The sequence below is a fragment of the Fusarium subglutinans genome (assembly GCF_013396075.1).
Source record: "Fusarium subglutinans strain NRRL 66333 chromosome Unknown NRRL66333_c0000109, whole genome shotgun sequence".
Taxonomy (NCBI): Eukaryota; Fungi; Ascomycota; class Sordariomycetes; order Hypocreales; family Nectriaceae; genus Fusarium; species Fusarium subglutinans.
Genome location: NW_023502172.1, coordinates 123,230 through 150,199, shown reverse-complemented (window position 1 = coordinate 150,199; position 26,970 = coordinate 123,230). Strand labels below are relative to the sequence as shown.

Here is a 26,970-nt window from a genome sequence, read left to right as displayed (position 1 = left end):
GTCTTCATGATAGGCCTGAGCCCATAGTTTTGCCACACACGAGCCACAGTCATTGCGCCACTAGATGCTTGAAGCGCGATGATTGGCTATGAAATTGCACGCGCTTCTTGGTTGCCACTCCTCCATGCGATCCATCTCGATCTGCTTGCATCAAGAGCTCCCCAAGCTCAACCCCCTCTCCATGGCCATCTTCGATCCATCGTAAACTCTTCGACCACAACTGGAGTGCCGACAAAAATCTGTTTTAACTGGCCTTTTCCACAATCACAACGATATCTTCGCATCACTCACGACAACGCGACGTGACACTGAGGGGCGCTCATACTTCCAACTCCACCTGGGTGCCAGCCCAGACACACCCATTAGGATGACCGAGTCATCGCCCCGAGCGGTTCGTTTTTCAGGTACCGAAGAAGATGGCCGCATCGACAAGAACAGGAATCACCGACACGAAACTCCGATCGAGACCAACGGCGATCCTCATGCGACAGAACGTCAGGACGAACTGGGTAATTTATCCCGATACGAGACATCGGGCCACACAGGGTCATTGACTTCTCTGCTTCCTGGGACGGTCATTAACGGTGCCTCAAAGCCACAAAGAGGTGCTACTGGTGACGATGGCACGACCTATACGCCCAATGGCTCCTGGCCGCAACGACCATTGGGTCCAGCGAGGACACCCTCGAACACATACAATCCTGCCACCTCCAGGAAACCAGCTCATCCGCCAGTGACACCATCTTTCACTGAATCAATCCGATCATCGTCTAAGACGCGCCCACGGCCGAGTGAGAGCAGGTTCCGAGCACAGGAGCGAGCATACGTACAGAAACTTCGGCAGGACTATAGTGGGGGTTACTTTTCGTCTTACTCGAATTTGAATGGAAACGATTCGGACTCTGAAGGCGAAACCCCTTCGTCGGAGGGTCCATATGACGATCGCTTCGACCAGGAGACCATTATGTTCTACGGCAACGACAACCTTCAGCCCACGGACGAGGATTTGAAAGACCCAGAGAATCGCGAAAGGCTTGAGTGGCACGGTATGCTCGAGGCCGTCCTTACCGGAGATGTCGTACGGCAAGAGAAAAAACGACTGATCGGATCGGCGGATCAACAGGCAGGCAAGAGCGCTCACAAGACTGAATTGTGGCTGGGCATCCGATCCAAGGTTTGTGGAAGACATATCCCTGTCCAGAGACGCATGTTGGAGGAATTCCGGTCTACTCTTGACCGTACCCTCGACGAGATCATCAACTTCCAAGTGAAGGGCGAGAGCGAAGTAGGAAAACCACCATACGAACAAGTCAAAGACATGGTGGCCAAGATTGAGATGTGTGAAAACCTCTACCCTTCTTGGGCTTCACTCGCTGCAGAACACAAGGCAGCAGACTCTGCCACATTCAAAGAAGCCCATGATGCTATTATATCGTGGTACAACACCAACGAGATGATAAACACGGAACTGAACATCCTGAAGAAGTGGGTTGGGAACGATGAGCTCGACTTTACACGGACTAAACAGCGGTCGCCAGCTGTAAACGGTATAAGCAACGACGAAACATCCTTCCTTGACCGGCTGATGAAAGAAGACGGACTTCAGTCTCTTTACAACGACGACAATGGGAACCTAGAAAAGGGAATGCTTGCACCCATATCCACCGTCATTAGCAAGGCGAAGGACACTCTTATTAGGAATTCCGAGCCGTTCCGCAAACGCCACCTACCACCATATCTCGAAGAGCTTCTTACTCTTATCAGCTTCCCTTCGCGTCTCATTGAAGAGATCACCCGCACACGTCTCGCTTATGCTAGGAGAGTTAAGGAATCTGCCCAGCAAAACCCTCTCATGCAGGATCAAATGATCTCCCAATTTCAGCTTCTGCTCAAATTTGCCATTCGAATCAAGATTGAGTGCACATCTATTGCGCACCCGGAACCAGGCTGGGATCTACCACCTTGCATCGATGAATCTTTCGACCAAGTTGTACTGGAAGCGTTGAAGTATTACTTCAAAATGCTAAACTGGAAGCTGAGTGGAAACAAGAATACTTTCAAGGAAGCAGAACTTTTGTTTCAAGAATGGGATTTCGCCAACGAAATCGGTAGTCATCTGCAGCGAGGTCACATTGAAGTTGCGGAGCAGTTTAGCTCACTCACATTCAAGGCTCTCAACAGACTCAGCCAGACTTTTGAAAAGGAGTTGCAAGCAAAGCCCAAGGAAACCGCATCGGAGATGAGTAAGCGTTATAAGGCTTGTCTCGACTCCGTACGAGTCCGCCAGCGGATGCTCCAGCGATTCACTCGAATGCTGAACGACAACTACGAGCACGCATCCGACTACAGCATATCCTTCCCCCCAGAGACCATGCAAAAGTTTTACGACCAATTGGTGGCTTCGGGTCACTTTCAAGTCGACACTCGTTTGCTTGAGCAAGACAACACATACGTTATTGCATCGCCCGAGTTGCGGGAGAGACTGGAAGATATACCCGTTATGATGGCTATTACTTCCAAGGACCAGTTTCCCGACGAGCTCGGCGAGCAATATGTCCTCATTCTCCGACCAGAGGATCCTATCAATTGGTTCGGCGAAGTAATTGAAGTACCCTTGCGCGACCTGAACCTCGACCTAAAGCGGGGACATATACGACTCTGCGCTTCTAGTCCCCAGACCCTACACAACGCGAGGAGGGCGTTCCTTGACGCTGTCGATATGCATGTTGACCTTGTGCAGGAATCGAGGTCCAACATCCACAAAGTCAACTCAAGATTGACAGAAACGAGGCGGGTGGCATATAAGCTTTCTAATACTTTCATGGACAGTGTGGAAATCATCAGAAAACAGGCCCGGGGAAAGGACTGCCAAGAACTTATTCAAACATGCTTTGTTTTCGCCACAGAGTTTGGCCAACGTTCGTTACTCTACATGGATAGTAACAGGCGACAGATGAACAATCTCAAATTGACCAAACTTGCCCTCGACTGGGTGAGCTTCATTTGCGACGACTGCGTTGCATCTGACCGAAAGACGTTCCGATGGGCTGTACTTGCGCTAGAGTTGGCTATGGGCATGACACGAGGCCGCCACATTCTTGCCCTAGGCGAGGATGAGTATGCCAAGCTTCGTTCCAAGGTCGCAGGGTGTATGTCTCTTCTTATTTCTCACTTTGATATCATGGGCGCCAGATCGAACCTCGCGGCACAGGCCGAGAAAGAACGAATCGAAGCCTTGGTGGGACAGTTCCGCAGGCTTGACAAGAACCGAATGCTGAACGACGAAGAGGCTTCACGATTCATCACTGAACAGCGCATGGAGGAGCTCGAAAGGGTAGATGAGTATCGACGTGAAAAGGTTGCAGAGCGACAGGGAGTCGGAAGAGTACTGGAAGGTAATAATGAAGTCGACCGATCGTTGGCGTACCTTTCATCATCAGCCACCAATGTTACGATGCGCTGGCAGCAAGGCCAATTTGTAGGAGGCGGCACATTCGGCAATGTCTATGCCGCAATGAACCTTGACACGGGCCATCTGATGGCCGTCAAGGAAATTCGACTGCAGGATCCCAAACTTATCCCACAGATCGCCGAGCAAATTAGAGAGGAGATGGGTGTATTGGAAGTGTTGGACCATCCCAATGTGGTATCATACTATGGTATCGAAGTGCATCGAGACCGAGTGTACATTTTCATGGAGTTTTGTTCGGGAGGATCTTTGGCTAGTCTCTTGGAGCATGGCCGAATCGAAGACGAGCAGGTCATCATGGTATATGCGCTCCAACTGCTCGAGGGTCTTGCCTATTTGCATGAGAGCGGCATTGCCCACCGAGACATCAAGCCCGAAAGTAAGTGGTGTCTTTTGTAACCCTAAATGTGCTGAAACTGACAAGGTTGCAGATATTTTGCTCGATCATAACGGAATCATCAAGTATGTTGACTTTGGCGCCGCCAAGGTTATTGCTCGACAGGGCCGCACACTTGCTGGCGAGAAGCAAGCAACAATGCCAAACCGATCCATGACAGGAACACCGATGTATATGTCACCTGAGGTGATCAAGGGTGAGAATCCTGGTAAGCCTGGGGCCGTCGACATCTGGTCTCTGGGCTGTGTTATTCTGGAAATGGCTACCGGAAGAAGGCCATGGGCACAGCTCGACAACGAGTGGGCGATCATGTACAACATTGCGCAAGGGAACCCGCCTCAGCTGCCACCTACAGATCAGCTCAGCCCTCAGGGAATCGACTTCCTGAAGAAATGTTTCACAAGAGACCCTCGTAACCGATCGTCAGCAGTTGAGTTGTTGCAGCACGAATGGATCACGTCGATCCGAAGTCAGGTCGTGGAACCGGCAACGCCAAGCGACACAAGCTCGGCACAATCGACGCCAACAGTCAGTTCGACCTCAAGTAGGCTTGGAGGATCTGATGGGTTTTACTAGATGCCGGAATCCAGATGAAATGAAAAAGAAGACCGACAAGAAACGCAAGTTGGGGACAAAGGATATGGAAATGATTTGGTCGGGTTCGTTCAAGAACCAGTCTACAACCGCTCGCCGAGCAGTATGCATGAGCGACGAGTTGGGAGTTTTGTACTGCTCTGTGTCGTATGTACGTATTTGTAATGAGAATGGATGGCAGCAATGTGAGAAAAAGGTGCATGATGGTCATGACAGTAATATTAGACCATGAAGATGGGAAGATGCTGATAGCATCTGATGATACATATTTGGACACCACTTACATACATAGATAGTCTACATACCTAGTCTATATACCCTTGCCCGTTAGAAATGATAGTTACCTACATTACCTACCAATTATTGAAGGAAAGAAACGATAAGTAATCTGGTATCATAGGAACCAGCCGAAGGGTCCGTCATTTCGGCGCTCAGCCCCGCATTACGGAGGCGCCCGATGCGGAGACGTCCACGATAAAGGGCCCGCTCGTGTAACGAGTGACGAGTGACACGGAATAGGATATAAGCATCAATCGCCCATTGCCACAAACCCTCTTCTCTCTTTTCTCTTCTTTCCTTCTTTCCCTCCCCTTCCCCCCTTTTCTGCCCTCTCCTTTTCCCCTCAGCTCATATGATGGAGACCCCAGAGACTATCTCAAAAGGCGACACAGCCAAGACGGCTGAAGTCTGTTCAGCACACGGCATTACGCCGAACGAGTTCTCAGAGCTCCGTGAGCGTGCAGTTGCAGCCAAGGCCACAGCATACTGCCCGTACAGCCAGTTCCGTGTCGGAGCAACGGTTCTCTCAAGCGAGGGTGAGCTCACGAGCGGCGCCAATGTGGAAAACGCGGCGTATCCGGTGGGAACATGTGCAGAGCGCGTGGCCCTTGGTACAGCTGTGACAAGCGGTCATCGTGGGTTCCGAGCCATTGCTGTCGCAACTGATATTGCGCCACCGGCGAGTCCATGTGGAATGTGTAGACAGTTGTGAGTTGTTACTGGGGGTGTCTTTGAGAGAGGAGATGAAGAAGAAGATGATGGATTTGACTAACAGGTGAGTTGCGTGTTCTCGGTGATGTAGTATTCGCGAGTTTTGTACACTGGATACACCAATTATCATGTTCGATAAGAATGAGGATTTTGTGATTGCAAAACTGCGACAGGTTAGTTGCGCTCTGTTCCATTTGTTCTTGTTCTTGTTCTTGTTCTTGTTCTTGAGTTTGGGGTTGACGCGATGTAGCTTTTGCCAATGTCTTTTGGACCTGACCAGCTTCCACCTCCGGGAGCACCAGGAACAAGATAGCAGAACACTTGGGATTCATGACTGTCTTGTATATTGTCGTTGGAGATGAAAGGATCACGACAATAGTATGTGAGAGTATCTGATCTCTGCGAGTGCACCAGGAACTTTGGGTACTACATTCTCTCTTAGCCTGCGTCTGTATGTGTATCAATGGTCGATAGACTGAGCTGCATTTATGGGCATTCCTTGGACTGCGTGTATGTGGCTGATATTGGATAATTCGTTTCACGGCCATTCGTGGCAGTTGGTAACGAGAAGGGAGATATGAGAGCCCTTACAATAGATACACGGTTGAACCAACAGTGCTGCACTGAGAACCACTTGTAAGACATGTCATACTGTGTCTGATCGAGTCGTGAAAGAAATGATGTACATGTGATGGTCTCGACGGATGACCTGCTCCTTGTCGCTTACAAGTTGCAACCCTCTTACAGAACATCCCGCATGTAAGCGGTTGCGTTATAAACTAAATCCCACGGAAGCCGAGTTTCGCGCGGTATTTCTCTGTAAACCAAGGAAATCGGCATAATGCCGAGTAATGCATTAGTACTGAATTAGTACACGAGATACCTGGGTAGGGTAAGGTACTAACTTATGCATACAGCCAGATGCCCCCTTTTGCTTCTTTGCTTTTATATGATGAGCCACCTTTCAGCTTAACAAAACAACAACGAATAAAGGTACGAAAATGCTCTACGTACTGCTTCAGGTCAACGAGCGCTGATACGAGAAAAGCATGACCAACGGCGTCGGAGCATTCTGTTGGCGGGAGCTAAATATGGAACTGTCATGCAGTAGCGCAAGGTCCCTGAGATTAGGATCAAAAGATGAGGAACCTGGGGTCGGGAACAGTGAGGATTTGGTGAGAAGTGGTATTTCATCCAAGTCAAGAGAGCCAAAACGTATCATAAATTGGGGGCCTTCAACCGACGGTTGCTATCTCAACCTTGAGCGTGAATAGTATCTCTTTACTGCATTCACAGACCATCACTTCGCATTGGGCAACTCTCGAGACACGACGTCATGGCGACCAGGGCAGACATTCCTCCAGAGATAGCGCCTAAGCTACAACATTACACCCAATGAGCTGGGCCTATTCTCGTTACGGGTATCCCTCAGCCCTGAGCCATCACTCACCATCCCTGTGCAAGGGTCTCACCAGGATCAAGGCGTAAGGACGCGCTCACCAGTAAGAGTTCAGGTTCAGGCGTCAAGCGATTGATGTGAGTGAGAGCTGGTTGGCTCATGGTCATTGGACTCTTGACTGACTCGGTGGTACCTTTGAGGACAAATTGAGTGGCTATTGGCTTTCCGATTCAGGACGAACAACCATCAGTACATGTAGCGAGTTGAGCAGCGCTAAGAACAAGGAGATGAATGCAATGCAATGCTCGTTTGCCATGGTAGCTCAGTGAAAGAACAATGCGTGGACAGGAATGGGATTGGTCGACTCTATCTAAGCCTCCCAGGTTCAGACAGACCGACTTGCAATTGACGGTGCGATGGGTAGCATATTAAATTTACTATGCCCTCAGGGAGCAAGAAAATACAAGACTTTAGAAGAGGGTGCTAAAATAAACTCAGTGAGGAATCCCCTAGGCTCAGGCTAAGTTACCCAAGTCTTTTTGTCATTTAGGATCAAGGTCCTGAGTTTTCTTTCCTCCCCTGGCATACATGCTCCACGCCATGTTCATGCTTGAGCCAAGGGAGAAACTCTAGTACACAGTATCTTTATCCCAAGTAAAAACTTCGGGAATTATCCTAAACATGCAGGCCTGCTTACTGTATTTATTTTGGCATCCTGTCTTTAGTCTTAGACCATTTGAGGGTTTTTACCTATAAATTATTCCCTCGACTCCCGAATGTCCCCAGTTGGTTATGTACAAAAGGCCTCCGGCTTCTCACCCGCAGAGCTCAGCATGGGGCCCGGGCCTTCGGTCTCCCCCGTAAAGGCTCCACGAAGCATAAGGGCCCCCGGTTCCTGAAACCTGGGCGTCGAAGCTTCAGTGAATGGCTTTCTTGAAAGGCGGCGTCTCTTGTGGAGGCGCGTACCATGAGTGGCTGACGGTTGAAGATGAGCGGTTTGAACGGTCTACCGGATTAGGGAACCCAGTACTGAAAGTGGCAGAGTGCTCATTTTATTCGAGAACCAACTGTAATTACTAATGCTGGTGTCACGTTCTGGAAGGGCGGTGTCAAGCCTTGAGGACCGCTAGTTTGGGCCGATCTACTCTGTATGGATCGCCTCATTGAGATACTCGGCGAGTCGTCGTCTCGTCTCGTGTACGGATAATGCACCAAGACAAGCGAGGCAATTCAAGCGACAAGTCCGGGTAGGTTCATCACGGTTCCGAATGGTTGATGATGCTTATTAAGAAGGATTGGCTGCGTTGCCATCTGCGTGAGCATGCTGTTGATGTGGAAACGGAATGTGATGTGACTTGAAGGGAGCATCTTGAAGGCTGTGATTGTCGTTGAACAATGCACACACATAACACACCCCGCGCGTCGCACTGCATCGCATGACATTGAATGGTCTCGGGCCATTCCATCTCATTTATTACACAGTAATATGGCTGTTATTATACCTGTTCTGATTCCTTGGTAGGAAACATGGCAGTGTCAGGTATGTCAATGGGAAGCGGTGGCGTTGGCGGATGTTGTTTTGTTTTAGATTCAAAGAGACCCTTGTACCCTATGTAGAGACAACGAGAGATGACTACTACCGATTTGTTAACGTTGCAGGTATTGTAATGCCAGTTCATAAGCTTTGTCTAAATCTGCAGCTATACGAGAGTGCAAAATACAACCATCTTATTGTAAATAAAACCGTGACTAATAAGGTACTCTCTTTGTTCATTTTCTTTCATCCAAACTCCAAACTTTTAACCATTCTTGACCGTCACGTACCCTGAACTCATCGCCCAGGCTCAAGTCCCCGCTAAGAGCCCCTAGTGGATTCATCGCACGTTCCTCCCCAGGCCTTGGGCCCCAGAAGCCCAGGTTACCCCCCCACTACCTAGCGGAGGTACCTCACCGAACCATCAACCACTGGTACAGTTTATTGGAGCTGGAGCTGGAGCTGGAGCTGGAGTTGGTACTGGTGGGTGCCCTGACCGTCGGAACCACGCGCCCAGTGTCACTTGGGTCTCCCTTTACAGCCGCTCCCGCTTTCACCTCTTCTTTACTAAGGTACATACATGCTTGCTCGACTTGACTCGCCTCTCAAATCACTTTCCATCTTCTCTTTCAAACGCCTCCACGTTTCCTCATCTTTAAGGCCCTTCCTCCCTATTCTCCCTCTTCTTTTCCCACGAGGGCTGATTTTCTCTTCTTTTTCGCGTTGTCACCTCCATTTCAGCTGAGCTACCGCGACACGGCCTCTGAGAGCTGAGTTCGAGCTACCTACTCCGTACCTCACCTACACCACCACACCTCGAGCTACAACAGCTACAAAGTATAGCCTCTCCACCTACAACAAAAAGCCGTCCATATCACCTCGGATCTATCTCAAATCTTGATCCACCCCCGCCTTTCTGCCGCGCTGAATGCAATACCGCACTCTGTCGCCAGCTTGTGATTGCTTCACGCCCTATTGCTGCGCCTCTTGTCAAAAGCAACCCGAACTTGCAGCCGCCGGCAGAGCTTCGTAGAACCGCCGCTGACGATCATTACTACCGGGTCGAATAAATCCCCCAGAAATCCACGCCATTGCTCGTCGGCCAAGACTCGTTCAAGTTTCGGGCACCACATGCCACCATCCATCTTCTGACGAAACCGGTTGGTCTCAACTTCCATCCGTGCCGTGCCGTACCGTATCACATTGTATCGTATCGTATTCTGCCTCCACCCTCGATTACCAATTTCGAAATGGAGCCAGTTCCCGAGACAGAGCGTATGGAGGAGTTCCGTCCTACTCCTACACCTGCTCCCGCACCCGCATCTGCCTCTGCCTCTGCTTCTTCATCGTTGTCTGCGTCACCCTCCCTCTCTCCAGGATATCCATCGCTGCGACTTCAGAGCCCCAGCGCCTTTTCCAACCTCAGCATCGAATTGCCTCGAAAGCCGCCAAACCTGAGACGAAGCACCGACCCCAGTCCGACATCGCCAGCTTCACCATCTTGGTCTGCGACACCCTTCCTTCCGTATCGACCACGCACCACTTCTCCCCTCTCAGGCGCTCATTCTAGGTCTCGTTCTACAACAAGTCTTGCGCCCCCAATGTCTCGTACTCAATCCATGCCAGGCGTCAATGGATCAGGCCATATCCTTTTTTCACCTCAGCACCGTCCTGGAAGCCCCTCTGGATCGCCTAGCAGAGTCCGCATTCCACGAAAGCCTGCCGATGAAGCTTTCCCGCCAATTTCTCCAGTTCGAACTTCAGTTCTCGAACCTGAACAAATGCATGAGCGACGAAGTACCTCTCCCATCATGGGGGTTTCCACAAGCACCCCCGCCCGACTACGACGGCCATCTTCTCCTCTCCGAACATTTACATCTTCGAGCACTGGCTCTCTAGGCACATTTCCATCAACGCCATCCTCTTCGATATCCTCAACATCCTCTTATCGAAGCTACGATGCCCTTTCCGGAAGCTATGGCACAACTTACTCATCAGTTCCCTCCACGCCAACGTCGACCAGGTCCCGAAGTCCCAGCATCTCCAGCTTGGAAACAATTCCTGACACGCCTGATGCCGAAGAAGCAGCGCTGGAAGCTGAAAGAATTGCCCAGCTCAAGGCCGATGCAGATGCTGCAGAAGGAAATGAATCCCCCGACCTGAAAGGAAAAGATGGCCAGACGCGAGGCCGTACGATGGGTTTTGGCTCTAGAGACAAGCGAAAGCGTTGGAGTGTGTGCGGTGCTGAGCGAAGAGGAGATCTCGATCTTGAGACCATCTGGGAGGACTGATCGGCGCAGTGCCGAGGCAGAGCCAGTTGCAGATGAACGATCGAGATGAAATATCTCAAGAGGGGCCACGGCGTATGACGGACTTGACTCGAGCTAGCCTGGGACAATGCTCGATTTTACATGATTGCATCGCGGGGCGGCAGGTTATTGATGATTTTTGCGGCATAAGCATATGGTTTTTTTGTTGTTGGTTTCTTGTTAGCTTTTTACAAAGGGCACGACGGCGATTGCGTGGCCCTCTTGATACCCATTCCTGCACGTATGGACTGTTCGACAGGAAGAACCACGCAGACACACACACATACACACACACTATGATTGACACACAATGATACTACTATACCCACAGATCACGCCAGTTCAATTGGCTGTGAAGGGCACACTTGTACTTACTTTGCCATGAGACGAATCGCGTGCACTTTTTTTTATCTTGATTGGACTCGCCCAACGCGTTGTCTTACGACGTGGTCGTGCAACTTGTAAAGAGTCGAATGTGCGCGAGATGAATACATTGCCCTTTATCGAACCGACGACATATGAACAATACATTATCACTATTACTATTAACCCCACGTTCACCTTGAATTTGTCTCATGTTAAGTTGTCGAGCAATAAGGTTGTCGCTGTCGCGCTCTAGGGGCCTGATGGGCAATGGAATATTCATAAAATGCCTTTGATTCCCTGGCCTTGTCGACGAATTAATTGCTTCTTCCGCCCTTTGTCCCCATTGTCCCCATTGTCCCATCAAGATCAAGATCAAGGCTGTTTAGTTGGCGCGAACTCCCTTAAATCGATAAAGTGTCCCCGCTTCACCACCAATAAACGCCGCCCTTCTGTATTCAGCAAACATCCCTCTTTCAATATAGCACCCTTTCTGACATCAATTTGTTCAATATTCAACTTCAATATTTCTACCCTTTGACTTATACGCAACTCCCTCAGAAAAACCCTTGGGAAAATGAAGTCGTACTTAAGGATGATGGGATGCGTTCTGAAAATGAATATCTCACCACCAGACTCAGCATCACCATCACTCTCACAAGCAGCCTCACATCCTCTTGGCTACTCTCATTCTTGTCTTCAATACTCATAAAGTCTCAATTTAAAAGATGCGTCTGCCTGAAATCGTTGGTGCCGTTGGCCTTCTCGGCACGGTAGTCGAAGCTGCTCCTCGAGGTTCTTGGTTCAGTTCTGTATGAGCTCCATCACTTCCACTAGTAAGCATAATCTAACTATTCACAGTTCCAGCAGCGCCGAGTTGCTCGATCTCCCAATGGAAACGCCTACGACCCTCCCAGCTATACTCCTGTCAGCACATACACTCCTGTCAACACTTACACGGCCACCAAGAACACAACTACACCGACAACTCATTCGACAACTCTTGAACCGCGCCAATGTCCTTCCAACTACGTGTTTGTCTCAACCAAGACTGTCGATGTCACCGTCACTGTCACTGCTTCTTCCGATAGGTCTTACTACACCACTGCTGTCTGCCACGACTGCACCGAGACCTTGACCATCAGCAACACCGTCTATGTGCTTCCTAGCAAGTATCCTTCAGCCATGCCATACGGCGAGAAGAACACTGGATATCCTTATCCTGCCAACTCGAACTATGCGGCGCCTTCTCAGACCAAGAATGGCTATCCTTACATGAACTCTACTATTGGATACTCTGCCTCTAAGCCCACCGATTACCGAACTCCTGGCTACGTATCTCCTCCTGTTTACACTAAGCCGGTCTATGCCAAGCTTGTGTACTCCGACCCTACTTATGGTAACTCCACTGGCACACGGTCAGGCTATGTCCCTCCTGTGTACACCAAGCCAGCCTATTATTCGGTTCCTTCTGGTAATGCACCAGTCCCCGTGTACACTAAGCCTGTGGACACACCGACCTACTCGGCTCCTGTCTACACGAAGCCTGTAGAGACTCCCACGTATACGCCTCCTGTTTACACTAAGCCGGTCTACTCTCAGCCCAGCAACTCGTCAACCGTTGACCCTATCATCTCAACTTCCACCAGCTCTGATGATAGCTCCGTCTACACACCGCCTGTCTATACTGATCCCGCTGCCAGAAGCGAGTCTTCTGAGTACTCTACTGTTTCCGCTGCTGAGAGCACGACCACTAGCGCAGAAACCGAGACACCCGCTGAGACTACCACATCTGCCACTGCCAGCTCAGAGACCCTTCCTGTGATCCCAACCTACCCAGTATCTGAGGATCCCACCAGTACCCTGGACACAACGAACTACGAGACCGAGACTGAGAATCCCACGACGAGTGCTACTGAGACGTCCTAACCCACGCCAACTGGAACCGACTACGGGCTAGGTGCGGCTGTCAAGAATGGGCTCGGGCTCAGCGCTTGAGTTAGTAAAGATGATACTTTGATGACATAGCTCTTTTGTACAGACAGCATTTTTGGATTTGGAGTTGGTGGATTTTGTTTAATACCTAATTGGGGTTTCGGAAGAGTGTGACATAGATGCATACATGGAATGGTTAGGATACGAGACAGTGGCCAATACTGTTAATCTAGAGGGAGGGAGTATGATGGATGACACTTCTTTTATGTACTTCGCTTCTATTTATTCGAGTTAAAAGTATAAGATGTTCTGATAAAATTGGTACTCTCCCCGCATTCCCTGAAGCTCATGGCAAGGCTATAGCCATCACTCTAGTAGTAATTAGGTAAGTATATATTATCAAAGCTGCACTTGATACTGTTAAGAAGGGGGAGATGTTCTGTTCCTTCCACCCACCATCTGTATCTGTCGATCAAAGTCTGAGTTGCCGCAATTGACTGTCGTTGAACCATAGTCCTTAGTCTCCACTAGGAAGTAGAAAGAAATCTGAGAGGAGGAGACAGTTTGTTTTTGCGGATTCTTTGTGCTCTTTGCTTCTTTATGACCTGAACAGGCCTTGGGGAGCAAGAAAATGTAAGGCTTTGGAAGAGGGTGTTAAAAGAAACTTGGTAAAGATATCTTAAACTTGGACTGATTTATCTAAGCCTTTTATCATTTAGGATCAAGATCCTGAGTTCCCTTTCCTCACCTTGACCAGGTACTGCATACCTGTGCAGGCGACCTATTTTATGTACTTCGCTTCTATTTATTGGAGTTAAAAGTATGAGACGTTCTGAAGATATTTGATACTGTTACTCTTCGTCGTGATACCTTAAGATGACCATATGGCTGCGTTTCACTTCAATTACTGTTTAATCATTCACACGCCTAGAAATTGAAATCTTAACATGTAAAAAAAGTGTGTGTTGCAATTTCTCAATCTGTTATCTGTGCCTGTCTGTGATGACATGGACGAATTGTTAGAAGCGACTGGGGTAAGATAAAGCTCTCCGAACACTGTACCAAAAGGGGAGTAAACGTGGAAGACGTGGATATGTTCCGCGATGGATTCATTGCTGATCCCTTTCCACCCTTAGTGTTCTCATTCTCACTGCTTTTCTCGCATGGCGCAACTAGCCATCCGAGTCTTTCCTCTCTCATATGGAGTAAGCAATGACGCAAGGTCAGTCGCAGACCACAGAAGCCTTGGCCAACACCATCTGAGAATCGTACCTCTGTCCATCAGCGGTGCCAGTCTTGTAGACAACTGGCGAGATGAAGAAAACAACGCGACTTCTAGGTGATAGGGTCTTCGTAGAGGCTTCCGAATCCATGACATTTTGATTCCACATAGTAGCAGAATCGAGACTCTGGGATCGATCTCGCCAGTGAACTTGAAAGATTGCCTTGGAGCGCATCATTATCTCGTCAAGTTCGATTGCTGAGCTCAGAATGTCTCTTAGTTGATCAGTGACCTTCCTATCACATCTGTCTACCATGGACTGGCGAGTTGAATAGAATGGTCTCAGAAGTTTGGTTTCGGTGAGTACGAGACGTCTGAAGCCACGATCATCTCTTTCCCAAAGTTTGCCCATCATTGATGAGCCTTGAGCCAGCCATCGTGCAGCATAGGCGACGGGGTCATCGCTATTGGGAATATTAACCCCATCTCCAATACGCGCTTTCAAGGTCAGCGATGCAATGAAAAAAAGGGTTGTTGTAATTACTCACTGATAATGCGATCACGAACAGCCTTGAAAGCCCTCAACTCAGGCCCACCCCAAACAGTCCCAATGGCGTCAAACGCGTTGTCTTGAACAGTAGCCCATAGATAGCTCATGAGAATAAGCTCTCGGTAATCTTCATCTTCGAGAAATGTGTAATAATCTCTGGCGACAAATCGTAGCCGCTCCCTAGCGATGTCGTCAAGTTGCTGTTGAGGCGGATTTTGGGCAAGGTAGTGAGCCAGGCAGCGAATGTTGTAAGCGAGAGCCTTCCATTTGCCTCGAATTGAATCATCGGTTGCTTTGTCAGAGTTTGCGAGAGAACCACCGTCCAGGAGCTGGCGTAGCTGGTCTCTCTCACGAAGGGCATCCTCAAGTTTGGCGTTTACTTTGCCAAGATCTTGCTTTTGTTTATGGGTGTGCACAACAAGGTTGTTGTAGTCACCAGAGAGTTTCTGTGCGTAGTTTTTCTCCTTCTTCAGCTGAGTGCGAAGTTCTGTGACTGTCGAGGCAGTTGGAGCCTGAGCTGGCTGAGGGATAAAGCTCTTGATGCAGTTGAATACTCGATCCATCCCGTTATGGACTTCAGTCTGTACCACTTGAGCTAAAGTTGATCTTTCATTTGAAGCAACCAGACGAAAGTTGTCTAAGAATGCAGCATTGTTCTCTCGCTGAATTTTGAAGACGTCCTCCACAGTCCAGTCCTTAGGGGTATTATCAACCTGCATGGGACCTGTGTGGCATTGATGGTAGTCTTGGACTTCAGAGCCAATTGGGTTATCAGGAGAACCAGGGAAATTCGGGATGCTGCTCAAGAGAGCATCGAAGTCTTTTTCATGTTTTGTGAGAGGAGTTTTCTGGTCCATAATGTTGTTAAGAGGTCCAGACACTTCAGTTTCGAGATTAAGAGAGAATTCTGGCTTTTGGTTCGAGTCTTGAGCCTCTATAATTCGTAGCCGGTGTAGAAGTGCAAAGGAAAATCCGCGACGTGCCTTCGTAGTCAATATCTAGAATACGTAGTCGGTATAGGCCGTGCCTAGGAAAGTGGGAGGGTAGGGTATGTTCAAAAAAGAATTGCCCGAATCAATGACTAACAGTAGTATCTTGGGGGTAACCAGTAACGACTGATATAGAGATGAAGAATAAAGTTATCCTGGGGCTGAAGGACTTGATATGATCTGGTTCAAAGAGCTCTGATCATAAAAAGTGTGTCAGTGGAGGGAAGACACTTCTCAGGGGGGGGGGGGAGAAATATGCCAGGAGATGGAGTAAGAGAAAAGAAAAAAAGAGGAAAATATGAGAGCCTACAGGAGGTGTTATTATTATGATCTCAGAAACCTGGTAGCAAACACGAGAATCACCGAGTGCTTATGATTCGCATTGCAGCGGCAATGAATCACTGCCCTCAGCCCTGCTGTTAGACATCAGAAATTCGGAGAAGTGGTGGCTCTATTTATTTCTAACTCTCTAGTATTTTCGCTCTCCTCCTTCTTCATTTCATCTCCAGATTGAGCAGCTGACGGCTCATCTGATAACATATTTGCTTCACAACCTCTGATCGTAGCATCGGCCTCAACAACACAGGGCTTGAGACACCTCTCTATCACTGAGAATCACCCGAGATGACGGCTAACAAGCCAGTTGATGATTTTATCATCATTGGACTCGACTTCGGGACAACGTGAGTTCTGTCTGCTCTCCTCTCCCAAGTGTCGAGGGGCCAGTTGGAGCAACTGGCATCGCTAATGATCAAATCCTCTCTAGGTATTCGGGAATTGCTTGGGCGTATTCTAGAGAACCGGAAGAGATCGAACTTGTTACAAGCTGGGATTCTGAGTTGAACCGTTGTTCTGACGTCGAGAAAGCCCCTACTCAGTTGCTCTACGACAACAATAAAGGCACGTCCTGGGGCTACTCAATCCCCGCCAGTGAAGATGCCCTGAAGTGGTTCAAGCTTCTATTGCTCGATAATGAGGATGTTCCCATCAGTGTTTCAAGGTCCTCCCAGCTCCGTCATGCCCGGGAACTTCTGGATAAGATGAAGAAGGATCCGGTGGAGGTCATCGCTTGCTATTTGCGAAAGCTCTGGAATCATGCAATTGACTCTATTCAACGAACTGTTGGAGTTGAGCTACTGAAAAAGTCACCATTTCACGTTGTGATTACCCTGCCAGCAATCTGGCCCCCTTACGCTCAGCAGCGCATGAAGCAGGCTGCCAAAACCTCAGGTATTCTCGATGCTAGATCATGCGGTGAGACCAAACTTCGTTTCATCTCAGAGCCGGAGGCTGCAGCCCTAGCTACCATCAAGGATCTTTCGAAGAGGTCAACTATGAAGGTAAGATCCAAAGAACAATTGTCAAGAGTATGAGCTGAACATATCCAGATTGGGGATACAATGGTTATTTGTGATGCTGGAGGGGGAACCGTAGTAAGTTCGAAATGACCTGTCCTAAGCTGCCCAATATTCTAATATGCTGCAGGATTTGATCAGCTATCAGATCGAATCCATCTCGCCATTCGTGGTCAAAGAGTGTGTCAAAGGCGACGGTAAGTTCTTATAAAATACAAAAAACACAGACACCAGCTCATCTCTTAGGGGGACTCTGCGGAGGCGTTTTTCTTGATGAAAAGTTTCTGAAGCTCGTCAAACGAAAGCTCACGCCTGGGTCATGGCACAGCGTCAGCTCTGTCGAGGAGAAAAAGTTCTTGAACGAGTGGTGGGAGCATGGAATCAAGCCTCAGTTCTCTAACCAGAATAGGGACTGGGTCGTGGACTTACCTGACAGTTGTGATGCCACGAGCTCAAGCGGAAAGCTCAAACGGCGAAAGACGCTTGAGCTTAGCTCGTAAGTTATACCCGGGCCAAGTTTTTGTTTTGAACATTTCCTCATCTTCCCACAGAAGCGACATTCTGTCTGCATACACTCCCATCGTCGACAAGATTGTGGCACTTGTGCGTCAACAGACTAAGGCTGTTGAGGTAAAGCTTGGAAAGTCAGCAAAGGTAATAAAATGAAGGTAACAGGCGGAACTGTAGCAGGCTGACACAAATAGTACATCATTCTTGTCGGTGGCTTCGGTCGTAGCTCCTATCTGTACAGCAAGCTTCAGTCTGCCTTTTTTGAGAGCACAGTTCTACAGTCACGCGGGAACAAGCCGTAAGTAATTTCAAAACGTTTGTGGAAATGTTCTGACCATTGAAACTAGATGGTCAGCTATCTGTCGCGGTGCTGTAGTTCACGGCATTACAAACCACGGCCTCTCAGCAACCCTAGGTGTGACAGTAGGCGCACGGGTGGCTCGAAACAGCTATGGAGTGAGGTTCGGATGCAAGTTTGATCCCCAGAAGCATCGGCAATGTGACAAACATTGGTCGGAACAACGTCAGGAGTGGAGAGCTGGCAACCAGATGGAATGGTTTCTGCGGGAGGTAAGCAACGTGGTGTCACTTGATAGAATGTCATTCTGACTTTAGTGATAGGGCGACAATATGTTGACTAAGAAGCCAGTCCGACAGAGCTACGAACGACTGTACACTGAGAAGATTGGGCAGATCTTTGAGACGATCCACATCTCTTCTGAGTTCCCGCCACCCAAAGCTTGGGGACCGGCCGTAGAGAAACTATGCGAGATCCGCTGGACACGCAACATCAGCCTCGAATCTCTTCCAACATGGACCAACCCGCTGGGAAAAGTCTATCACAAACTCAGCTACGAAATCGAGATGACCTGCGAGGACGGGACAGTGGACTTCACCCTCTATCACGAGGGCAAACGCGTCGGTGCTCACAACGTCGATGTCCAGTTTTGTTAGGGCGGCGGGGTTCTGGGAATTCTTGATATGGAAACGTGAAGGATGGCTGGACATCCAAGAATTGCGAGTGGAGGTTTTTAGGCGCTTCGTGCAAGTTGAAACTTGCTTGCTCTAAGGTTTTAGATGAACCCAGGGTAGAATCAATCCAGAGAATTGATCTAAAACGTGTCTCAAGATTCGAAATCCTTGGAATAGCTTATACTAAGTTCACAGTATATGTAACGACCTGCGCTTTCGTTATTCCATGGCATCAATCATATCCCTTCCATGGCCACGTCTTGTTGCGCCAGTGACTCTTCAGCTTGTGGTTCCTCATCCACTTTCCCGATATCGCCATTCACTCGGTTGTTATTTCTGATGTGTCGATAAACCTTGACTGTGTTGTCCTGCCCTCCAGTCACCATCGTCTCTCCATGTACATCCACCCAGAAGCACACGCCCTTGTGGCCCTCCACTCTTTGTAAGACTGTCTTTGATACTACGTCCCACATGACGATGCTGCCGTCCTCGCTAGCAGATGCGATGAAGGGAGCACCGTCCAGAACTCCGAAACAGCCACCCACAGCGAACTTCTCGTTGATGTGGCCTTGATATGTCTTTTTGACGGTACCAGAAACATAATCCCATAGGCGAATACAGTTGTCAAGGTTGAAAGCCAGGACGAAGCGGCCGTTAGGGGAGAAGCAAACATTGGCGACAGCCGGGTTGTCTTCATGAACAAGGGTGCGTAAGCACTGGCCTGTTGATGTATCCCAAATACGACTATAAACTTGTTAGCAAAATGAACCAGCTGAATCTCCAGGAGTCCATACATCAAACCATCTGTCGAGCAACTGGCGACCAGCGTGCCATCTCGAGAAAAGTCAACCCCACTGACAGGATCACTATGTGCAGGCAAACTTCGCATCAGCCTGCCCGCTCGTACGTCCCACAGAAACACAGCTTCATCGTATGAACCACTTGCAAGGATATTGCCCTTTGGCGAGAATGCCAAACAATGAATATAGTTATGATGGCCTTTCAACGGTCCCATTTCTTGGCCGGCTACCGATTTTCGAGTTGTGGTTTTTGGCCGTCCTGTGACGCGATCCCATAAACGAATGGCTTTGTCGTCTGAACCACTTGCGATGGTATTGCTATCCGGTGTCCAAGCAAGACAGCTTACGCCTGCCATGTGTCCAACTAGTGTATCCATGTGTTCGCCTGTTGTAGCGTCCCATATCTTGACAGTAGCATCCGCTGATGCAGATGCGATGAATTTTCCATTGGGTGATATTCGAACCTGAGAGACGGGCTTGGTGTGGCCATGAAGAACAAGGCGGGCACGATAGTTGGGCTTGAAAGGTTCTGGAGGAGGAGTTGGTTCAGCGCCCCGCGCGGAGAGGGAGTCTGTTCGGGAGCGACGAAAGGATGTTTGCGAGCGTGAGCGTGAGCGTGAAGAACGGGGTGAACGTGATCGTGTTGTTAATCGAGATCGCGAGCGCGAGTGTCTACGGGAGTCTATACTAGAGAGAGACCGTGACCTCAACCGTGATCTCGATCGTGATGTGTGACGGCTTTCGTAGTAATTGTTTCCAGCACCATCTTCACCAGGACTTGGGCTGATAGTCCTGCTATTGCGGCGATTGTCTCGTATCGATAGTTGGCGAGACTGTCTAGGTGATCGGTCGTTGTCTTCGGCGTCGCGTTGCAGCGCGTAAGGAGGGGAAGAGTCGCCGCTTGTTTTGCGACGCTTATTCCGGGGCGAATCACCGGTGCGATCGTCTTCAGAGGCCATTGCAACGTGAAAATGCGGCTGATTCTTTAATGATGCTAGGTCAAGGGTGGAAGGTAGTCGTGACAAGGCTGACGAGTTTGGCGCTGGAGTGAGATGGAATGTCTGGAGGTGGGGCACGAGGCTGAACGACGTCACCCAATGAATGCACAAACAAATGTGACAAAGAACGGAACAAAGAACACAAGATTAATGCAACTAAAAAAGGGGACTAATCTTACTCGAGTCGGCGCATAAAATGAATAGTGATCAAACTTTGAAGGTCACATTGCATGAAATTGCACGTCCCAAAATTATACCGTCAGCGATTCAAGGAGTGCAATTAACTGACAAGCTGTTATTGGTCAGTTCGAAAAGCCACTCCTGAAGATCCGGAAACTACCATAATTTGGGGAAATGGGGGGGAAAGCGAATCATTTGGTTTGTGGAGTAAAGCAATCAACTTCCAACTTGGGCAGTTCTGAGGCTTTCATCTCCGGGGAACCCAATCACAGAGAGACATGTTTTCGGCAGTTGATGTTATTGAGGCAATCGATGCCCTAATTCAAGACTCAAGTTTGGGGGTAAAGTTTAGCAGTTGGGGCGCTGATAGTGGATGCTTCAGGATACCCCTATGGCCCTAGGAGTAACGAAACTTTAGACTATGGAGGAGATTGTCAAAATAAACTGATCAAGAGAGTTAAGAAACCTCTAAATTTAAGCTGACTTACCTAGGTCTTACATGAATCTTTTTTTTCTTTATCCAGATTTAAGATCTTTAGTTTCATTGGCTCCCCAGGCATGTCAGGTAGACCCTGGTTGTCCGACAGAACCTTGAGTTTTGACCCTGGCGACATAGTAAGAGATGATAACCTCGTTGGCACGGTTAGAAAGAAGCTTTCAGTATCGTCGTCTCTGAGACCGGGGCGAGAGGGCGTCCGGTAGTTCAGCCACGGCGTCCAGTCTGCGACATTCCGGTGTATTGTGTATTTTCCATTGTGCCGTGCTGAATCCAGTGCTGGAACCCCTTTATTATCATGGAGCGCAGTGTCTAGACCGGTTCAGCTGCAGCTGCTGGCGACTGTATAGGCAATAAGAGTGCTAGGATCTAAAATTTTGCATGCTATTGGAAGCGGTCAAGAGTCTCGATGTTGGGATGCATTGGTTAGCAGGTTAGATCTTGGCTTCTGTGAAAGGGGGATATTGAACCTGCAGCCACTACTTTCGGTTCAAATTTCAATTCAGGCTATTGATCGCGTGCCGCGCCGTTTACCATGGGAAAAAAAACTCCCCGTGGCGTCTCTAAAGTGTCCCCTTTTGTTTGTTTTGACTCAATCTTGGAAATAGAAGGATCTGGTCTTACAATAGTGGGCTACTCTGCCACGGCATGAATTACATTCGAACTGATTCGGGACTAATGTATTGTCGCCGCTGAGACTAGCGATTGGGGACCATCGTGGCCATTTTGCTTATTCCCAGTGTTGTCTCTGTTGAAGTCATCCCTTGTGTGTCAGTTTCGTAACCTGAGTGCAAATCCATGCCAAGCAGCCAAGTTATCAGACATTCCGCGACCGACATGGCCGTGAGACAGTTACTCATAGACTTGCCAACATTCCTGTGGCATAAGTCGACCATTCCGTATATTTCGAGCGTTTCATTCTCACGCGAAAGCTTCTTCAATATCGAAAACATCGATCTGATCGTACATAGGCGCTCTGGGCATCTCAATCTAAGCAATCTTAGGTCTTGGCCACCAGACGGGACAATTTCTGGAAACGTGCCAGTAAAGTTACCCAAACTGCTGGTGCAATTCAGCAAGAATAGTGCAAGGTGGCGTAAGTAAACCTCCGTTAGCCAAGCAAAGGGGTGTAATAAAACTTAGGGCCTCTATCTTAGGTGACAAAAGTCTTCAGATCAGCTTAGATAAATTTAGTATAGCTTTAATATAGCTTTGGTGAATCTTAGACTAAGTAATTTTGGCACCTCAATTTAACGTCAGAAGTCTTCTGGCACCCCGAGGCTTGGGGAGCTGCTATTAAGCGTTAAGCATACCGTCTACAGTGACATGGAGTGGAGGTGACGCTAATAAGGTAAGGTAACCCAAGTGCTAAAAGGTATGGTTGTCGCCAGCACTACTCCCCAGCTGTGGCTGTTTGGAGTCAACGCCGTTCTGCCAACCGTTTGACCAAGTGCGGTTCTGGCGTCTGCATTTGATTCGTTGAAAATTGCTTGATTTAATTGGATTTAGTTGACATTGTGTGTTGAGATGCTGATAGGTCGTTCAGTGGTGCTGTAAAAGATCCGGGTGATATTTTTGACTCTCTAATTTGCCCTTCAACTGGCAACAGAGTGTTGGAACTTGACTAGAGCTGCAGCTTAACTTACAGGGCTTCCACAATGTGATCTTTAGCACACACACACCTCTTAAAATCAGAGCACGTCATTCTCGTGCCTGCTGAATTGGGACTCATCGTCCATTTTCGAGGCAAAAACTTCCAGGAGTATCGCAGATTAGATGCGGCGTAGCTATCGGTTCCATTGGTGGATGGAGTCAGCACCAACAGTCAAAAGGTTCTGGCGTCAGCGCATTATCGAAGCGGAGTGGGCGAGGGTCCTTGCACAAGGGGCCAGTAGATGAGTTGACCCATATTCTTCATGGGGCTAGAAACGCTTTGGCCATGAGGGGATTATTGAGCTTGAAGCGGCTTGAGTGACTTGAAAGCATCTGAGTGTTGTGCTGGGAGTTGTGACTCGGCTATGGAACTCTCACCGAAACGATCTCGCATAAATGAATTAATCATCCTGTCTTTAGGGCATGTATGTTTGTTTCTCACGCAGAGACCTGTTGTTATTTAGCCGTGTGCTCGAGCCGAGCAGTTAAATTACTCCGTGAGCCATCGCCAACTGCAATGCCGGCAGATCGGAAATGGTGCCATAATGCCCCGTGATCGTTTCAACGGTTCAATTTCCTTTGACTTCAACGTCACAAACGATCGTCAAGCAGCACATACCAGGTAGTATCGTGGGTTTAGGTATACAACAGGCTCTTGTAGTCACTGGAGCCGTTGTGCGCCGAACTCGCCTATTTGATACCTATCAAGAGGTCCATGCCAAGCCAGCACAGAAAAAAGCAGCCCTACAAGAACCACAGCGGCTACACAGGGCCTGTAGACGATTGTTTCTTCAGCAAGTACACTCGATTGAGAGAGACGGCATAGAAACTATTTGGTGTGGCAGACCACTTAAATCTTACTGTAAGCCTATGGCAAATTGTTCGCTGATCAACACTTAACTAGACAAGCCGCATTGAGATATCAACCAGCATCAAGCTTGATGAATAATAGAGTAGAGTTTTACATAGGAGCTTATACGGAACTCTAACTCATCCGCTGAACCCTTTCGGGGACACCCCCATTCGGTAAGTTGTCCAAAGTAGCAGGCTGTGGAAACAGAGCCGTTGTCAACCTGGCTCAGAGTTTAGCTGGGGTGTTTCATCTGCAACTCTATACCGGGGCCAAGAAGTTCCATAGAATTTCTAGCAGCAGTGCACACTTAATATCATCCACAGACAGGACGCCTGTTTCGGATAGGATCTTGTCCTTGCCCTGTCAGCTTCAATTGTTTGCCCTGCTTTGCTTCCGATGTTGCAAGACGGTTTTGACGCTGACGTAAACTGTCGCACAAGAAAAAGCAGGGAAGTCCTAAACCTGCCAAGAGCTGGAATGCAAGACAACAAGTCAAGAAAGACAGCAAGCGAACGCACTGAGAAGAGTCTCGATTGCCACGCCTGCAAGCGACGATAACTAGAGACAAGAATAGCCATATCATCTCGGGGCACGGCGATCAGGCCCGGAAACCGGCTTAGCACCCCTGAGACCCTGGAGTTGGAAATCCCAGGTAATCTTGTTTGGAAGAGGTCTCGACGAGCATTGAACATGGGTCATGAGTCGGCAAAAAAGATCAGTCAGTGTCCGTCAGCGACAGGAAAGGAGTTGGAAGAGAACCAACAGGCGGTCCAATTCAATGCCAAGCAGGGGTCTCCGAATCGCCGACATGTGCGCCCCAGCCTGTAGCCAATCGACAGAACCTCACCCACTCCAGTTTAATTACATCCCATCTTTTCAGACGAATGATGACAAGGGGATGTTTGCCTACAGGAGCAGGTGCGCGGGTGCATTTGCTGCAGTACAGCAAATACAGCAATGCTGATCCCAGGTATCATCTCGGTCTCATGGTCCGATCTATTCAGGCAGTCCACAGCAGGGCCCTCTAAAGATAGGTAGGGTCCGCATACCTATTGGCGATGGAGACGGGAAGACGGAACAGACAAGACGTGGCATGGCCAGAGACATGTTAGCAGAGATTGCTCCAGATCCAGATTCGCAATCGGTCACCAAGGGGGAATAAACCACGGACATTCTGTTATGGGTGTTCATGGGACTACTCAATGGCGTATCATTATGGCAGTCCATTGGAGGATTCCCCCGACTAATTCTTGTGGTAGATGAACTGCTAACCGCGATCGGTCTGGCCCGGACTGCCTAATCCAGAGAGAGAGACCTTTGGGAGAAGGATCGTCGACATTCGCTTCCAAAGGATTTCAGTGCAGTTTCTGTGACTGGTGCGCGGGCAGTGAGAAAGGCTGTTCAGTCAGGGGTGCATAGACAAAAACTGCCAATTAGCGAACCGCATTGTCTGTGAGTCTTAAGATTCAATGCCCTGTCGTGCCGACTTTAGAGCCTGCCCCTGGACTAGGTAAGGTAGTTCCGCTAGCCGTTGAACACGCGCCTTCACCGACCAACAGTGTTTTGTGGGGAGGCCCCCAAATATTGGCTGTGCTGTGGTTGCCTTCTGTGCCCTGAATTTGTCGACGTCGTGGTAAGCTACGCTATAAGCGCCGACGCAGGAACAGCAGCCAGGTGCAGCTAAGTTCTGTAAGGCACGGGCTGGGCTGGAAGGTGTGGTGGATATCTCAGGCACACCAAGGCCATCCCAGTGGAGAGCCCAGCATGGTACCTGCACTAGCGCCCCCCTCGGCGCTCAATGGTCCCGCAGGGGTTAGCCCAACCTGGGAACTCTGGAAGATGTCTTAGGGGTACGTACCGTGAATCCCCACCCCTGTCCTGCTTCGATGGCACGCCCAGTCCCCCTCTGGCATTTATCACAAAACCCCAGCTTGATCCTCTGCTTCTTCTTGTTTTTTCTCTCTCTCTTCACCACCACCTTCATACCAGTCACTCTTTTCGGCTTTGAGCCTACCACACTCTTTTCTATACTTAATAATTTTAGGTTGCTTTACAGCTTCTTATTATCCAACCCCGTCTCTCTTTCCTTCAATACAATTACTATATACCGTAATTCCTAAATCCAGCCTTCAAAATGCAGTTCACCATCTCCGCCGCTGCCCTCATGGCCTTCGCCGCCAAGGCCCTCGCCCAGGTCGCCGACTTCGACCCCGTTCTCACTCCCACCAACTGGGAGGAGGTTTCCGCTGGCAAGACCCTCGAGATCACCTGGCAGGCCAAGCCCAAGTACTCCGGCGAGAAGATCTCCATCTCTCTGATCGGTGGTGCTACTCAGAACACCCAGGTCCCCATCAAGACCATTGCCAGTGAGTAGAGACGAAGGACGGTATGATATTCGATCAGATTCACTAACAGACCCTCTCAGCTGGCATTGACAACGACGCTGCTTCCTACAGCTGGGCCATTGACTCCACCCTCGGAGACCAGAACGTCTACGGTCTCGTCCTCAAGCTCGAGAGCAACCCCGAGGTTTTCCAGTACTCTTTCCCCTTCAAGATTGAGGGTGCCAAGAAGTCCGAGGACAAGCCCTCTTCAACCAAGAACGACTACGAGGTCCCCTCCTCCGTCGCCCCTAAGCCCACCACCAAGGCCGCTTACCCCGTCCCTGAGACCACCGTCGTTGCTGTTTCCGAGACCGTCACCGTCCCTTGCAACAACACTGCTGGCTCTCCCACCACCTTCGTCCCCGTTGTCAAGACCCACTACCCTGCTCCTCCTGCTCCCCCTGCCAACAACGGCACTGCTCCCAACCCTCCCGTCTACACCCACCCTGCTCAGCCTCCTGTTGTTCCTACTCAGCCCGCTGCTCAGCCTCCTGTCTACGGCCAGCCCACCCCTACTCCCGTCCCCGTCTCTGGTGCTGCCCGCTTCGGCGCTCCCATTGCCGTTGTTGCTGGTCTCGTCATGGCCGCTTTCGCTCTGTAAGCGAGGCCGCGCACCAATTTAATCTTTGGTTCCTGCGTGGCGTCATGACTTCATGACTGCATTTTAGAGGGTTTCTCGTTTCTTCAGGTATGGAGCAGTCTGGGTATATCAGGCCTTTGTTGCGCACATACGTTGCTTCTTTTGTTGGTATCTACGAGTTGGAAGGTATTCTGGATTGTTAATGTATTGAGGAAAAACTATAAAACCCACTTGGGTTATTTGTCTTGATCAAGTTCCCCTGATGTAGCTGCCATGTGTTCCTTCGCCGCTACGTCTAATAGACATATGACCCAACTTTTGTTTTCCCGAGAGATTCCTGTCGACTAGTGTTATTGCTATAATACCCATTTCTTTTACTACTAAACTGTTCTTTGCGTTCAACTGTGATGAGTGATGTAGTCCGTAGTTCACTCGTAT

At 49.2% G+C, this 26,970-nt stretch overlaps 7 protein-coding genes across 7 annotated transcripts; 5 read left to right on the top strand and 2 right to left on the bottom strand.

Annotated features, from left to right (window-relative positions):
- Window positions 1-367: 367 nt before the first annotated feature.
- Window positions 368-5,451, top strand: FSUBG_8195 (STE STE11 SSK kinase; the record flags this gene model as incomplete). Its single annotated transcript, XM_036686577.1, has 4 exons — window positions 368-3,848; window positions 3,901-4,410; window positions 4,457-4,525; window positions 5,087-5,451. The coding sequence occupies 4 exons, from the start codon at window positions 368-370 to the stop codon at window positions 5,449-5,451; spliced, it is 4,425 nt and encodes a 1,474-aa protein (XP_036536352.1).
- Window positions 5,452-9,633: 4,182 nt separating this feature from the next.
- Window positions 9,634-10,674, top strand: FSUBG_8194 (basic proline-rich; the record flags this gene model as incomplete). Its single annotated transcript, XM_036686576.1, has 1 exon — window positions 9,634-10,674. The coding sequence occupies one exon, from the start codon at window positions 9,634-9,636 to the stop codon at window positions 10,672-10,674; it is 1,041 nt and encodes a 346-aa protein (XP_036536351.1).
- A 1,109-nt stretch (window positions 10,675-11,783) lies between these two features.
- On the top strand, window positions 11,784-12,984 carry FSUBG_8193 (repetitive proline-rich cell wall 1; the record flags this gene model as incomplete). The annotated part of the gene is made up of 2 exons (XM_036686575.1): window positions 11,784-11,867; window positions 11,917-12,984. The coding sequence occupies 2 exons, from the start codon at window positions 11,784-11,786 to the stop codon at window positions 12,982-12,984; spliced, it is 1,152 nt and encodes a 383-aa protein (XP_036536350.1).
- Window positions 12,985-14,213: 1,229 nt separating this feature from the next.
- On the bottom strand, window positions 14,214-15,619 carry FSUBG_8192 (uncharacterized protein; the record flags this gene model as incomplete). The annotated part of the gene is made up of 2 exons (XM_036686574.1): window positions 14,214-14,710; window positions 14,761-15,619. 2 exons carry the CDS (start codon window positions 15,617-15,619, stop codon window positions 14,214-14,216), a joined length of 1,356 nt encoding a protein of 451 aa, XP_036536349.1.
- Window positions 15,620-16,375: 756 nt separating this feature from the next.
- FSUBG_8191 (mitochondrial-type heat shock 70) lies at window positions 16,376-18,570 on the top strand (the record flags this gene model as incomplete). Its single annotated transcript, XM_036686573.1, has 9 exons — window positions 16,376-16,434; window positions 16,518-17,091; window positions 17,140-17,184; window positions 17,237-17,303; window positions 17,341-17,602; window positions 17,658-17,760; window positions 17,811-17,914; window positions 17,964-18,186; window positions 18,238-18,570. The coding sequence occupies 9 exons, from the start codon at window positions 16,376-16,378 to the stop codon at window positions 18,568-18,570; spliced, it is 1,770 nt and encodes a 589-aa protein (XP_036536348.1).
- Window positions 18,571-18,824: 254 nt separating this feature from the next.
- FSUBG_8190 (will die slowly) lies at window positions 18,825-20,347 on the bottom strand (the record flags this gene model as incomplete). The annotated part of the gene is made up of 2 exons (XM_036686572.1): window positions 18,825-19,332; window positions 19,383-20,347. 2 exons carry the CDS (start codon window positions 20,345-20,347, stop codon window positions 18,825-18,827), a joined length of 1,473 nt encoding a protein of 490 aa, XP_036536347.1.
- A 5,355-nt stretch (window positions 20,348-25,702) lies between these two features.
- On the top strand, window positions 25,703-26,553 carry FSUBG_8189 (ser-thr gpi-anchored family; the record flags this gene model as incomplete). The annotated part of the gene is made up of 2 exons (XM_036686570.1): window positions 25,703-25,934; window positions 25,994-26,553. The coding sequence occupies 2 exons, from the start codon at window positions 25,703-25,705 to the stop codon at window positions 26,551-26,553; spliced, it is 792 nt and encodes a 263-aa protein (XP_036536346.1).
- Window positions 26,554-26,970: the final 417 nt, after the last annotated feature.